Source organism: Budorcas taxicolor, chromosome 15, assembly GCF_023091745.1.
Source record: "Budorcas taxicolor isolate Tak-1 chromosome 15, Takin1.1, whole genome shotgun sequence".
In the NCBI taxonomy this organism is placed as follows: domain Eukaryota; kingdom Metazoa; phylum Chordata; class Mammalia; order Artiodactyla; family Bovidae; genus Budorcas; species Budorcas taxicolor.
This window is the reverse complement of record NC_068924.1, coordinates 47942923-47958236: the sequence shown is the minus strand read 5'-3', so window position 1 is coordinate 47958236 and position 15314 is coordinate 47942923. Positions and strand designations below refer to the sequence as shown.

The 15314-nt window shown below is 37.5% G+C and overlaps 1 protein-coding gene across 1 annotated transcript; it reads left to right on the top strand.

Annotated features, from left to right (window-relative positions):
* Positions 1 to 9886: 9886 nt before the first annotated feature.
* LOC128060884 (olfactory receptor 51G1-like) lies at positions 9887 to 10762 on the top strand. The gene has a single exon (XM_052653243.1). It carries the CDS (start codon positions 9887 to 9889, stop codon positions 10760 to 10762), a length of 876 nt encoding a protein of 291 aa, XP_052509203.1.
* Positions 10763 to 15314: the final 4552 nt, after the last annotated feature.

Here is a 15314-nt window from a genome sequence, read left to right as displayed (position 1 = left end):
TCTTTCAATATAATAGCTATAGTCACTGTCCACAGTGATTCTGGAGCCCCCCAAAATAAAATCTGTACAACTTCCACTTTTTCCCCTTCTATTTGCCATGAAGTGATGGGACCAGATACCATGATCTTTATCGTGTCCATCCTTGCATGAAATTTTCCTTTGATATCCCAAGTTTTCTTGAGGAGATCTCTAGTCTTTCCCATTCTATTGTTTTCCTCTATTTCTTTGCACTGTTCACTTAAGAAGGCCTTCTAAGAAGGCCTCTCTTCTTTCTATTCTCTGGAACTCTGCATTCTTTTGTGTATATCTTTCTCTCTCTTCCCTGCTTTTCACTTCTGTTTTCTCAACTGTTTATAAAACCTCCTCAGACAATCACTTTGCCCTCTTGCATTTCTTTTTATTTCATGTTCTATTGGTCACTGCCTCCTATACAGTGCTTTGAACTGCTGTCCATTGTCCTTTAGGCACTCTATCTACCAGATCTAACCCTTTAAATCTACTCATCACTTCTACTGTATAATCATAAAGGATTTTATATAGGTCATACCTGAATGACCTTGTGGTTTTCTCTACTTTCTTAAATTTAAGCCTGATTTTTGCAATAAGTAGCTAATGATCTGAGCCACAGTCAGCTCCAGGTCTTGTTTTTGCTGATTGTATAGAGCTTCTAAATCTTGGAGTGCAACAATATAATCAATCTGAATAAAGCAGTTTTAAAACTTAGTGGAGAAGACATCAGTTCAGTTCCGTTCAGTTCAGTGGCTCAGTCGTGTCTGACTCTTTGAGACCCCATGAACCGCAGCACACCAGGCCTCCCTGTCCATCATCAACTCCTAGAGTTCACTCAGACTCACATCCATCGAGTCAGTGACGCCATCCAGCCATCTCATCCTCTGTTGTCCCCTTCTCCTCCTGTCCCCAATCCCTCCCAGAATCAGAGTCTTTTCCAATGAGTCAATTCTTCACATGAGGTGGCCAAAGTACTGGAGTTTCAGCTTCAGCATCATTCCTTCCAAAGAAATCCCAGGGCTGATCTTCAGAATGGACTGGTTGGATCTCCTTGCAGTCCAAGGGACTCTCAAGAGTCTTCTCCAACACCACAGTTCAAACGCATCAATTCTTCGACGCTCAGCCTTCTTCACAGTCCACCTCTCACATAGGAAATATATAATCAACGTTGCCATTATTGACAATAAAATTGTGTTTCATTTATAAAATTTGCAAAGTAGAAAGCTACTAGATAGTAGCTATCCAAAAAATATCTAGTGCTAAACAAATAAGGAAGCAGAATAGATATAAGTACTGATTAATACACAAATGATAATAACATAGAGATGCTAATGCACTAAGATGTTATCAACTATCATATATGAATGTATAAAACTGAGAAAAGAAAGTTGCTGCTGGTGCTGCTGCTGCTGCTAAGTCGCTTCAGTCGTGTCCGACTCTGTGCGACCCCACAGACAGCAGCCCACCAGGCTCCCCTGTCCCTGGGATTTTCCAGGCAAGAACACTGGAGTGGGTTGCCATTTCCTTCTCCAATGCATGAAAGTGAAAAGTGAAAGTGAAGTCGCTCAGTCATGTCCGACTCTTAGCAACCCCATGGACTGTAGCCTACCAGGCTCCTCCATCCATGGGGTTTTCCAGGCAAGAGTACTGGAGTGGGCTGCCATCGCCTTCTCCGGAGAAGAAAGTTAAGAGATGTTATAGAGATGTTATCTTAATAGTGATTTTAAACAAAAGGATCCCTGAGTTGGGAAGATCCCCTGGAGGAGGAAATGGCAACCTACTCCAGTAGTCTTGCCTGGGAAATCCTTCTGTTCATGGCCTAACAGAGTCAGACACAACCAAACAACTAACACTTTCCCTTTCAGATGTCATCTAAGTCAGAGAACAGTAATAACCATTCTTGCATAAATACCTCACTTAGGGAACAGAATAATTTCCATTTGTTTACACAGTGATAAAGGGGTACTGATTTGATAATTGCAAAATTTTAAGGGTTCCTTCTTGCTAACAAGCACAAGATGGCAGTGTTCCCTCATGTATGGATCTCAAATGATACAATGGCTAAGTTTTTTCCTTCTAGTTTTTTTTTTTTTTTGCGATATAGTTGACATACATGCCTGCCTGCTCAGTCATGTCCAATTCTTTGCAACTTCATGGACTGTAGCCAGCCAGTCTCCTCTATCCATGACATTTCTCAGGCAAAAATACTGGCATGGGTTGTCATTCCCTTCTCCAGGGAATCTTCCTGATGCAGAGATTGAACCCGCTTCTCCTGTGTCTTCTGCATTGGAAGCAGGTATTCTCTATGACCGGCATAATCTCCAGGACCTGCCCAGTTCTATGTCTATTTTTTAGTTCTGTAGTCCCCTTATTTTATTTTATAGTCTTCATATTCATAGTTCTTGTATTCCACCAAGTATTCGTTCAGTTGTAACCCTCCTGTCTCTCATTGTTTATCTAAACTCAGCAGCCAGAAGAGGTAGAGTCAGGATTTCCTTTAATTTGTCTCTGTTAGGCGTTCTTCTGTTCCTGTGAAAAATGCTGCTGTCTCATCCTGAACACCACTGCCTGAACTTAAATCTAGAATTTACTACATAAGAATGAATCCTGTGATTTGGGCATTTACTTATCTTTTCAATTTTATAGCTCCCTCATAGCATTGATAGCATTGAAGATTTCATTTGTTAATCTGTGCTCTTAATTTTCAATTATACATTTTTCATTTGAATGTTTAAAAAATATTCCAGTTTTTAAATCATATTTAATATTTAAATCATACTTTCTGTTTTTTTCAGTATGTTTATTCATAATTATTTTATTGTTTTTTATTTTTTAATATAAATATAAATTTATTTATTTTAATTGGAGGCTAATTACTTTACAATATTGTATTGGTTTTGCCATACATCAACATGAATCTGCCACAGGTGTACTCATGTTACCCATCCTGAACCCCCCTCCCACCTCCCTCCCCATACTGTCCCTCTGGGTCATCCCAGTGCACCAGCCCCGAGCATCCTGTATCATGCATTGAACATGGACTGGTGATCTGTTTCACATATGATAATATACATGTTTCAATGCCATTCTCCCAAATCAACCCACCCTCGCCCTCTCCCACAGAGTCCAAAAGACTGTTCTATACATCTCTGTCTCTTTTGCTGTCTCACTTACAGGGTTATCATTACCATCACTCTAAATTGCATATATATGCGTTAGTATACTGTATTGGTATTTTTCTTTCTGGCTTACTTCATTCTGTATAATAGGCTCCAGTTTCATCCACCTCATTAGAACTGATTCAAATGTATTCTTTTTAATGGCTAATACTCCATTGTGTATATGTACCACAGCTTTCTTACCCATTCATCTGCTGATGGACATCTAGATTGCTTCCATGTCCTGGCTATTATAAACAGTGCTGCAATGAACATTGGGGTACATGTGTCTCTTTCAATTCTGGTTTCCTCAGTGTGTATGCCCAGCAGTGGTGTTGCTGGGTCATATGGCAGTTCTATTTCCAGTTTTTTAAGGAATCTCCCCACTGTTCTCCATAGTGGCTGTACTAGTTTGCATTCCCACAAACAGTGTTTAAGAGGGTTCCCTCTTCTCCACACCCTCTCCAGCATTTATTGCTCATAGACTTTTGGATAGCAGCCATTCTGACCGCCATGAGATGGTACCTCATTATGGTTTTGATTTTCATTTCTCTGATAATGAGTGATGTTGAGCATCTTTTCATGTGTTTGTTAGCCATCTGTATGTCTTCTTTGGAGAAATGTCTATTTAGTTCTTTGGCCCATTTTTTGATTGGGTCGTTTATTTTTCTGGAATTGAGCTGCAGGAGTTGCTTGTATATTTTTGAGATTAGTTGTTTGTCAGTTTCTTCATTTGCTATTATTTTCTCCCATTCAGAAGGCTGTCTTTTCACCTTGCTTATATTTTCCTTTGTTGTGCAGAAGCTTTTAATTTTAATTAGATCCCATTTGTTTATTTTTGCTTTTATTCCCAATATTCTGCGAAGTGGGTCATAGAGGATCCTGCTGTGATGTATGTTGGAGAGTGTTTTGCCTATTTTTTCCTCTAGGAGTTTTATAGTTTCTGGTCTTATGTTAGATCTTTAATCCATTTTGAGTTTATTTTTGTATATGGTGTTGGAATGTGTTCTAGTTTCATTCTTTTACAAGTGGTTGACCAGTTTTCCCAGCACCACTTGTTAAGGAGGTTGTCTTTTCTTCATTGTATATTCTTGGCTCCTTTGTAAAGATAAGGGGTCCATAGGTGTGTGGACTTATCTCTGGGCTTTCTATTTTGTTCCATTGATCTATATTTCTGTCTTTGTGCCAGTACCATACTGTCTTGATGACTGTGGCTTTGTAGTAGAACCTGAAGTCAGACAGATTGATTCCTCCAGTTCCATTCTTCTTTCTCAAGATTGCTTTTGCTATACAAGGTTTTTTGTATTTCCATACAAATTGTGAAAATATTTGTTCTAGCTCTGTGAGAAATACTGTTGGTAGCTTGATAGGGATTGCATTGAATCTATAGATTGTTTGGGGGGTAGTATACTCATTTTCACTATATTGATTCTTCCAATCCATGAACATGGTATATTTCTTTATCTATTTGTGTCCTCTTTGATTTTGTTCACCAGTGTTTTATAGTTTTATATATATAGGTCTTTTTTTGCTTTAGGTAGATATATTCCTAAGTATTTTATTCTTTTCGTTGCAATGGTGAATGGAATTGTTTCCTTAATTTCTCTTTCTGTTTTCTCATTGTTAGTGTATAGGAATGCAAGGGATTTCTGTGTGTTAATTTTACATCCTGCCACTTTACTATATTCATTGATTAGCTCTAGTAGTTTTCTGGTGGAGTCTTTAGGGTTTTCTATGTAGAGGATCATGTCATCTGCAAACAGTGAGAGTTTTACTTCTTCTTTTGCAATTTGGATTCCTTTTTTTTTTTTTCTGCTCCAATTGCTGTGGCCAAAACTTCCAAAACTATGTTGAATAGTAGTGGTGAGAGTGGGCACCCTTGTCTTATTCCTGACTTTAGGGGAAATGCTTTCAGTTTTTCACCATGGAGGATAATGTTTGCTGTGGGTTTGTCATATATCGTTTTTATTATGTTGAGGTGTGTTCCTTCTATTCATGCTTTCTGGAGGGTTTTTATCATAAATGGATGTTGAATTTTGTCAAAGGCCTTCTCTGCATCTATTGAGACAATCATATGGCTTTTATTTTTCATTGTGTTAATTTGGTATATTACATTGATTGATTTGTGGATATTGAAGAATCCTTGCATCCCTGGGATAAAGCCCACTTGGTCATGGTGTATGATCTTTTTAATGTGTTGTTGGATTCTGATTGCTAGAATTTTGTTAAGGACTTTTGCATCTATGTTCATTAATGATATTGGCCTGTAGGTTTCTTTCCTTGTGGCATCTTTGTCAGGTTTTGGTATTAGGGTGATGGTGGCCTCATAGAATGAGTTTGGAAGTTTACCTTCCTCTGCAATTTTCTGGAAGAGTTTGTGTAGGATAGGTGTTAGCTCTTCTCGAAATTTTCGGTAGAATTCAGCTGTGAAGCCGTCTGGACCTGGGCTTTTGTTTGCTGGAAGATTTCTGATTACAGTTTTAATTTCCATGCTTGTGATTTAATTGTTTTAAAGCCTATCTAAAAATTTTATTTTTGGACCCTTTATGTTTATCCTTGAATTATTATTATTTTTAATATTAATCTTATAACACATATACTTGTTTCTTTTTCTGCTTGGTTATTCTATGGCCAAATATTTCATGTAAAAATAAACTAGAAATAATTTAAGTTTAGGATAATGTTGTATAATATTATACAAGTTTGCAGGATATGTATACACTTCTGGTAGATGGGTATTGGCACTGATAATCTCATATCTCTTTAATAAAATCAGAATTTGAGGTTATTTTCACCTATGTTAGCCCCTCTAAAAACTAATCTATTTGTGAATCACCCGTACATCTGGGGAAGATCCCATATGGTCTGGGTATTCTCTAGGACCTGGGTAATCTCTAGCACCTGTCCAATACTAATATCTATTTTAGTTCTGAAGTCCCTTTATTTTATTGTGTAGTTTTAGTATTCATTGTTCTTTTTTTCCACCAAGGAGTTTTTCAGCTGGAACCCTCCAACCTCCCATTTTGTATCTAAACTCAGCAGCCATCAGAATTAGAGTCAGAGTTTCCTTGCATTTGTCCACTTGTACCTCCCTTAGGCTTTCTCTGTTCCTGTGGAAATTCCTGCTATCTCATCCTGAACAACATCCCTCCCTTAGGCTCACAGCTCCCTACTCCTTAATGTACCACTAGTTTCTGTGATTCCCTCAGGCTTCCAGAGACCAATAAAACCAGGAAAAATGAAGAGCTTCTTTTATCACAGATGTATAAGCAGGAAACATTCTATACTCCTTAGAAAACACTATTTCCAACTTGAGCACTTTAACTATGAGCAAGAAAGCAAAGTGGCAAAAGTTAATCAAGTGACATAGAACACAAGTGGCCTACAGATAGGAGTAAGTCCATTATGGGGGAGGAAAGCAGATCTGGGAGGGAAAATCACTCTCAATTTCTCAGTGGAAAGAAGGGAAGAAACTGTGGGTCAAAAGTAAAAGATTGGCTTTGGGTAGTTGGAGATAGAGAATTTGAATGAAGTGAAAAAGTAGTGAATTTTGCAGGGAAAATATATATCATGTGATGCAATAATATGAGATGAAATGTGCTTTGTTATTTTAAATACTTTGGAAAAGAGTATTTGCATAGAGTGGTGAGGAAAGAAACTTGATTATAAAAATTGAAAGAAGGAAAGAAGGTCTGCAGTTTAGTGAACAGGAGTGGCAATGAGGTCAGAAGTAGTAAAATATGTAAGAGGCAATCTAGGGAATCTCATTCAAATGAGAATCTCATTCTCATTTGAGAATGAGAATGCAAAGATGGACAGGAAAGGGAGCAAGGGAAAAATCACATGTATAATCCACCTGTCTTTTTCCATACACAGGGAAGAAGGAGCTTATAAGTACTGAAATGGCTTCCCTTTCATTCAGAGATCACTAGGTCATTTAACATATTTTAAACACAGAAATGAACAGACTTGTTTATGTCTTTAAGAATTCACTGCTCTAAGGAGAATTAGTTTGAGGGGAAAATGTCACAAAAGTGGAAAGTATTAGATGAGGTAAGTGGCTAATAAAATAGTTTAGAAGAGAAATCATGATAGTGGTAAACAGCAGAAGTGAATAAGTTAAAATATTTTGGGCATCGAAACAAAAGGACATGTTACTGGATTAAAATAACAAAGGACAATACATGTTGATCTTATATAAATATTTAGTGGTTTAAATAAGATAATAAATACACAAATCATTTTGAGATTCTAACAGTTCTCTTAGATATTAGGACCTGAATATGATTTATGAATGAAACTTAAGGAATTTAATAATAGTGTCTGTTTTTCTTAAGCTATGAAAAGATTTGTGTCAATAAGAGACATCTCTACTCATGAAATTAAAAGATGTTTGTTCCTTGGAAGAAAAGTGATGACCAAACTAGACAGCATATTAAAAACCAGAGATAGAGAATTTGAATGAAGTGAAAAAGTAGTGAATTTTGCAGGGAAAAAAATACATCATGTGATGCAATAATATGAGATGAAATGTGTTTCATCTCAAAGACTAACAGTAATACACTGCAATGCAGCAAGAGTTTTATTTAAGTGAATTTTTATCATTTGTTCCACTGATAATAATTGACATGAGAGTTATCTCAGTTTGTTGATCAATCCCTTTCATTGTCGCTGGAACTCATAAGTTTTCTGATGTTGCCATCTGTGGACATTGACACAAATACTCTTTTCTAAGTATTCTCCATTACTTTACCAACAAGGTCCGCCTAGTCAAAGTTGTGCTTTTTCCAGTAGTCATGTATGGATGTGAGAGTTGGACTATAAAGGAAGCCGAGAGCCAAAGAATTGACGCTTTTGAACTGTGGTGTTGGAGAAGACTCTTGAGAGTCCCTTGGACAGCAAGGAGATCCAACCAGTCCATCCTAAAGCTCAATCCTGAATATCCATTGGAAGGACTGATGCTGAAGCTGAAACTCCAATACTTTGGCCACCTGATGTGAAGAACTGACTCATTGGAAAAGACCCTGATGCTGGAAAAGATTGAAGGCAGGAGGAGAAGGGGACGACAGAGCATGAGATGGTCAGATGGCATCACCAACTCAATGGACATGAGTTTGAGTAGGCTCCAGAAGTTGGCGATGGACAGGGAAACCTGACACACTTCAGTCCATGAGGTCGCAGAGAGTCAGACACGATTGAATGACTGAACTGAACTGAACTGCTCATGAAAAAGTCATTGAATCATGCAGAAAAAAGCCCAGATGATTAAATTTCAGGGGATTTGGTAGTAGACCTAAGATGGTATATGGCTGCTGTGACAGACAGCCTGGCAGTAAACATATAGACTAGCTAAGCACTGATGTATTTAAATGTCTGAGGGAACTGATTTTTTGTTTATTTTAATATCATTGTGACATTAGAAATAGCACATGATGTCAGGCATATGACTGAATCTTCAAACACTGACCAATCCAGTCACATAACTGCAGCAACCATGTAGATGAGTTAGCGATTGTTCTGGGAAATCACCATCCGCATGAGCAGAACCCTAAAACTGATATTCATTAAAGCTATTATTGTACTTATGGAGTATTGGGCAAACCATTAGAGTCTCTAAGCCTTCATTTACTTACTTATCTATAACGTTTCTTTCTGTTCACATCACTGAGATACTTTATGGTACAAATGTGATTATCAAAATGTAAAAACTCAAAATAAAGGAGGACTGTGGTAAGCATTTTTATAAATAATTTAATTGTCTATACAATGTTGTGGGACAAGGCTTGTTATCTTTTTCAATGAAATACATTAAAACAATGAGCAAAGGAGCAAAACAAAAATATCAAGAGAATGGCACTATGTTACTGCAATTATAGTGCACCACTGAATCGCAGTCTGTGGGTGAGTTAATTTCATTCTAATATCTAGGGATGATGAGACTGTGATGGTTGATATTTTTCTTGTAGCTGTAAGAGATGGCCAAAGGCCATGTCCACAGATGGCAAACCAGAAAACTTATGAGTTCCAGTGACAATGAAAGGGATCTATCAACAAACTGACATAACTCTCATATCAATTATTATCAGTGGAACAAATGACAGAAATTCACTTAACTAAAACTCTTGCTGCATTGCAGGTTATTACTGTTAGTCTTTGCAACCCCATGGACTGTACCTCTGTCCATGGAATTCTCCAGGCAAGAATACTGGAGTGAGTTGCCATTCCATTCTCCAAGGGATTTTCCTGACATCCTGACCCAGGGATTGAACCAGGGTCTCCCACACTGCAAGCAGATTCTTTACCACCTGAGTGATCATTTCGGGATAAGTACATAAAGAAACCTTGGTGGAGAATATGAAAGAGAAACCAAATTCCGAATACTCTAGACTGTAAATTAGGTCAACCCTATTTACCCTTGGATGCTTTTGTATCTGATTCCCATTTAAACCAGTTTGAGGGCCAGTCTGTGTGCCTCTTTCAACTATTCACACTTGCTACACAGCTCATATCTTATAATGTTACCTGATTATTCTTGTGGGTTTTATCTATTGGTTAAAACTAAATCCATGCATTCATTGCCTTAACTTTTTCTGTCATACATTATAAAATGTTTCCACCTAGTATCCTTGTCAGAGAAAATGAATGCTTTAAGGCTGTGTGTTATTCTTTTTAGGAGTTCACATTGTTATGGTAGAAAAATGGCTCCGTGGGACAGTCTCATGACAACCTCTAATTTGAGTATTGAACAATTGGCTTCATTCTACCTCTCTGGGATTCCTGGGTACGAGGATGTTCAACACTTTATTTCCATCCCCTTTTGTGTGTTCTATCTGATTGGAATAGGGGGCAACTGTACAGTTCTTCACATCATCCACACTGACAAGAGTCTCCATGAGCCCATGTACTACTTCCTGGCCATGCTGTCCCTCACAGATATGGGCATGTCCATCTCCACCCTGCCCACAGTACTGAGAATCTTCTGGTTTGATGCTAAACAGATTGAGATGAATATTTGTATAGCCCAGATGTATTTTATTCACACTTTTTCTCTAATGGAATCAGCTGTGCTCCTAGCCATGGTTTTTGACCGCTGTGTTGCCATCAGTGATCCTTTGAGGTATTCCAGTAAACTTACCCCACAATGCGTTGTCTGCATAGGGGTCTTCATCATAATCAGATGCTCCACTGTCCTCCCTGTTGTTCTTGTTCGTATCCCCACATTTTCTTTCTGTCACTCCCACGTTCTCTCTCACTCCTGCTTACATCAAGATGTCATCCTATTGGCCTGTTCTGACATCTCATTCAATGTTTTGTATGGCTTGTTTGTTGTTGCATTTTATTGGGGTGTAGATTCTCTAGGAATCTTTTTGTCTTATACTTTCATCCTCCACTCTGTGTTGTGCATTGCATCCCGGGGAGGGAAACTCAAAGCCCTCAGTACATGTGTCTCCCATATTTGTGCTGTGCTCGTTCTATATGTGCCAATGATAGGTTTGTCCTCAGTGCATCGTTTTGCAAAACATTTCTCTTCCATTATTCATATTACCATGGCAGAACCTGTTAGTTCCACTGGTTCTCAACCCAATTATTTATAGCATCAAGACAAAGCAGATTCACCAAGGCTTGCTAAGGATATTATTATTCAAAAGGATCGGGCTTACTCACACTTAGAAGATATATGATCCCCTTTCAACCTTTACATTCATTTTCTTCATCCTGAAGATAACCTGTCAGAAATTCTTAGACACATTTTGTACATATAGTTCCATGATAGTCAATAAATTCTACATGTCACCTCAAGAAAAAAATTGTACTTATTTCTATCATTACTTCCTTGCTTTAAATCATCTCAAAATCTTTGTGTCAGGAGATTTAGTAAGAGGGAATTTATTTCATTCAGCTATTTTATGGTGATATTTTCCATTTAGATTTTTAAGACAAGATCAAGTTTCCATGTTAAAACAAAGACAGAAAAGTTAACTATTCAAAGGTAAAAGAGATAATATATAGTAGAGTTGGTGCTGATAGCTAGGTACATTTTGTTTCCATTGAGGCAAATTAGGCCTCATTCTACATATTTTAAGTCACATAATAATCAAATAAATGTTTGATTTTAGAGATTGGATAAATGAAAATATTGCATTAGTCTCCTTTACATCTACTCAAATGATTGTCAGAAAAAAGCTAGACAGTAAATGCATAGACTTACTTTTCATCAGTGGAGAAAACTCACAAGACAAATCCAGACTTCATACAAATGGGGCTCTCATGAAATGGGGTAGAGAAAAAGTAAAAATCCTTTGATCAATGTACACTCCTATTAAGTCTATTATAACATGTGTAGACTGGTTCCAAATAGGAAAAGTAGTGCGTCAAGGCTGTATATGGTCACCCTGCTTATTTAACTTATATGCAGACTACATCATGAGAAACACTGGGCTGGAGGAAGCACAAGGTGGAATCAAGATTGCCGGGAGAAATATCAATAACCTCAGATATGCAGATGACACCACTGTTATTGCAGAAAGTGTAGAAGAATTAAAGAACCTCTTGATGAAAGTGAAAGAGGAGAGTGCAAAATTTGGCTTAAAGCTCAACATTCAGAAAAATAATGAAAGGTTGTTGTTGACTCACGACACCAGGATTCTTGGCCCCTGGAGGAGAAGAATTCAATCCAGGGCCAGAGACGAGGCTTGATCGCTCAGAGGTTTTGTGTAATAAAGTTTTATCAAAGTATAAAGGAGATAGAGAAAGCTTCTGACATAGGCGTCAGAAAGGGGCAGAAAGAGTACCCCCCTGCTAGTCTTTAGCTGGATGTTATATAGTCACTAGCAGTTTGTTCATGAAAGAAAGGAATGTCTCAAAACTCAGAATGGCACTAGGCCCCTCACCCATAAGATGCACTTTGGGATAATCTTGGCACCAAATGGTTTATCTTGGGCCATAAAATGATTAACTTGAATCTTGAAGAATGGCAGATCACCATACAAATTGTTTCATTTACATAGATTAGAGGAACAATATCTGAGTATAACATAGTGGTTTGTCAAGTAGGTTCTGAACCAAAAGGCAAACGACTTGAAAACAGAGTTTGGGGTAAATGTATAGTACATTAACATAGCTTAAGATAAACATTTCCATAAGAAAAAGGAATTGGTTAACTTCAAGTGAAAACAGGTGTCACTATGGCAACACAGAATTTTAAGAGAAACCTCCTTTTAAATTTGTATAGAGAAGGAAAAAATATCACTAGTTTGTTTCCTCCTGCCACTTAAGAGAGATAAAAATGTCTGACACTCTCAGGCTATTTCCTCCGTTTGGAGATCCCTGGCCTTCCTGCCTGTTGCCCTGTCACTAAGATCATGGCATCTGGTCCCATCACTTCATGGCAAATAGATGGGGAAACAGTGGAAACAGTGGTTGATTTTATTTTTGGGGGCTCCAAAATCACTGCATATGGTGATTGCAGCCATGAAATTAAAAGATGCTTACTCCTTGGAAGGAATGTTATGACCAACCTAGATAGCATATTCAAAAGCAGAGATGTTACTTTGCCAACAAATGTCCATCTAGTCAAGGCTATGGTTTTTACATTGGTCATGTATGGATGTGAGAGTCGGACTGTTAATAAAGCTGAGTGCTGAAGAATTGATGCTTTTGAACTGTGGTGTTGGAGAAGACTGTTGAAAGTCCATTGGACTGCAAGGAGATCCAACCAGTCCATTCTGAAGGAGATCAGTCCTGGGTGTTCATTGGAAGGACTTATGTTGAAGCTGAAACTCCAGTACTTTGGCCACCTCATGTGAAGAGTTGAGTCATTGGAAAAGACCCTGATGCTGGGAGGGATTGGGGTCAGGAGGAGAACGGGACAACAAAGGATGAGATGGTTGGATGGAATCACCAACTCGATAGACCTGGGTTTGGGTGGACTCCGGGATTTGGTGATGGAGAGGGAGGCCTGGTGTGCTGCAGTTCATGGCGTTGCAAAGAGTCAGACATGACTGAGCGACTGAACTGAACTGAACTGAACTGAACATGTACAGAACTTTGAACAAAAATAAAACAAGAGAGATTCCCTCCAGATCACCATGAATTGTAACTTCCTACCACCCTTTCTGTCTCTCACAATTCCCTAGAAAATAAGAAGAAAGACATTTTCAACAGCTAAGCTTAAAGTACACATTTTAATGAAAGAATAGAAATGGATCTAAGACAAGTAGAGAATGTAAAGAGAATCCTAACTAATAATTTTTGTACAAACACTATTTTAAATCACCCCAACATCCCCCTTTGTTAAATTATGGGAAGCCAAAAATCATAAGTAAATATTTTATGCAGGGGTATGGCTGGAATATTCATTGGAAGAACTGATGCTGAAGCTGAAGCTCCAATACTTTGGCCACCTGATGGAAAGAGCTGACTCATTAGAAAAGACCCTGATGCTGGGAAAAGTTGAAGATAGGAGAAGGGGACGACAAAGGATGACATGGTTGGATGGCATCACCAACTCAACTGACATAAGTTTGAGCGAATTCCAAGAGATAGTGAAGGCCAGGGAAGCCTGCAGTCCATGAAGTTAAAAAGAGTCGAACACAACTGGGTGACTGAACAACAATGGCTAGATAATTGAAAAGCAGAAAAATATAGAAAGTAACTTTAAAACTATACAGTACCATAGTTTTCAAAAATTCTTATAAAAAATAAACTAAACTCAGGAAACAGAATTAAAATAGACAACAAACTCTACAGTTCCAAATGAATTCAAAACAGAAAAAATTCTGCCAAAATATACCTTAAAATTAAATCAAATAAGACAATTTTTTTTTTTACCAACGTGGGTCACTGAACGCTGGAGAACACCAAAAATAATTTTTTAAAATGTGCTATTAAGAGTTACACATGATGATAGCATTATTTCTTCATCCTAACTATGTGCAGTCTGAGCTCCAGGGCAAACCTGTCATATGTGCATTGCTATTAAGGAAACTTTTAACTTCTCTTTCTGAAAGAGTCTTCTTTTCTCCTTTATATCTAGGCTTACTTGCACTCTGTCATCTCCTTACTCTTCATTAGTCACAGTTTTTTCTCCTTGTTATATGTAAAAAAACTAAATATGCAAAGATGTACCTTAAGCTTTCTCTCTTACACTTGGGAAACTGATGTTTTTGAATTGAATCCCCCCATTTTGGAAGAAGAAACAAAGTTTTGGTCTGATTAACCAAAAAAATGAACATTAAACTTCTTATTAAAAATGATAACTGCATGTATTAAAGCTTGAATATATAATAAGCTTGTAGATAGTCATGATGATAAACCAGAGACAGAGATAGAAATTGACAGAAGGTGTACACATATGTATAAAGTAGAAATTTTTCCTTTGTGTTAATTAAGGTTCTATTAGGGGAAGAAAAATCATTCTCAAACTGCATAAGGACTTTGATAAAGGCCTCAGGGGGTCATTGAAAATATGTGTGCAGGATTTATGAAAACCAAAAAGAAATATTTATCTGTATGTCTTATATAGATGATATATATATTATAGTATTACAGAAGGGAATTTGCTACCAACACTAGTCCTAAAGTGTCAAGGAAAAAAAAAGTATTTTCCAAAATATGGAAGGGACAGGAAGGATATAGAGAAGGACACTCAGCGTGAGTTTTCCCTTTCCCTAGAGAGATGCAGCCACCATGAGGAAGCCACAGTTAGGGTTGGTGGAGAATCAAGGTAGTAAACCCTCCAGCTGTATGTTTTTCTGTATTCCTGTTTTTTGCCATTTCTGTTGTTGATCAAATTTGTATCTACTCTTGGGCTTTGTGGTCTAGGTAGTGCTCTCTATATACCCATTAATGTGAACATTTGCCCATTACCTTCTCATCATCAGAATGAATCATTCATAACTGAGCTTACACATAGATTGCCAAAGAATTCAGCAATGAGAGGTTGAAATTGCTTTTTTATATCCCTCTATTTTATACATGAGAAATATAAAGACCTCATGATAAAGTAATGTGGTTGCACTGACTAATAATCCTCTGAATTTGGAATCTTTTGTCATATCAAGCTTAGATGATGTCAAAGTGATTTAAGTTCATATTTAAAAAGTAAGTATACAGAAAAGTATAAGGCATCTGGTGCCAGTGAAATCA

Bases quoted from the DNA above. Each gene is read 5' to 3' on its own strand.
- LOC128060884 (XM_052653243.1), top strand. From the start codon at position 9,887: ATGACAACCTCTAATTTGAGTATTGAACAATTGGCTTCATTCTACCTC.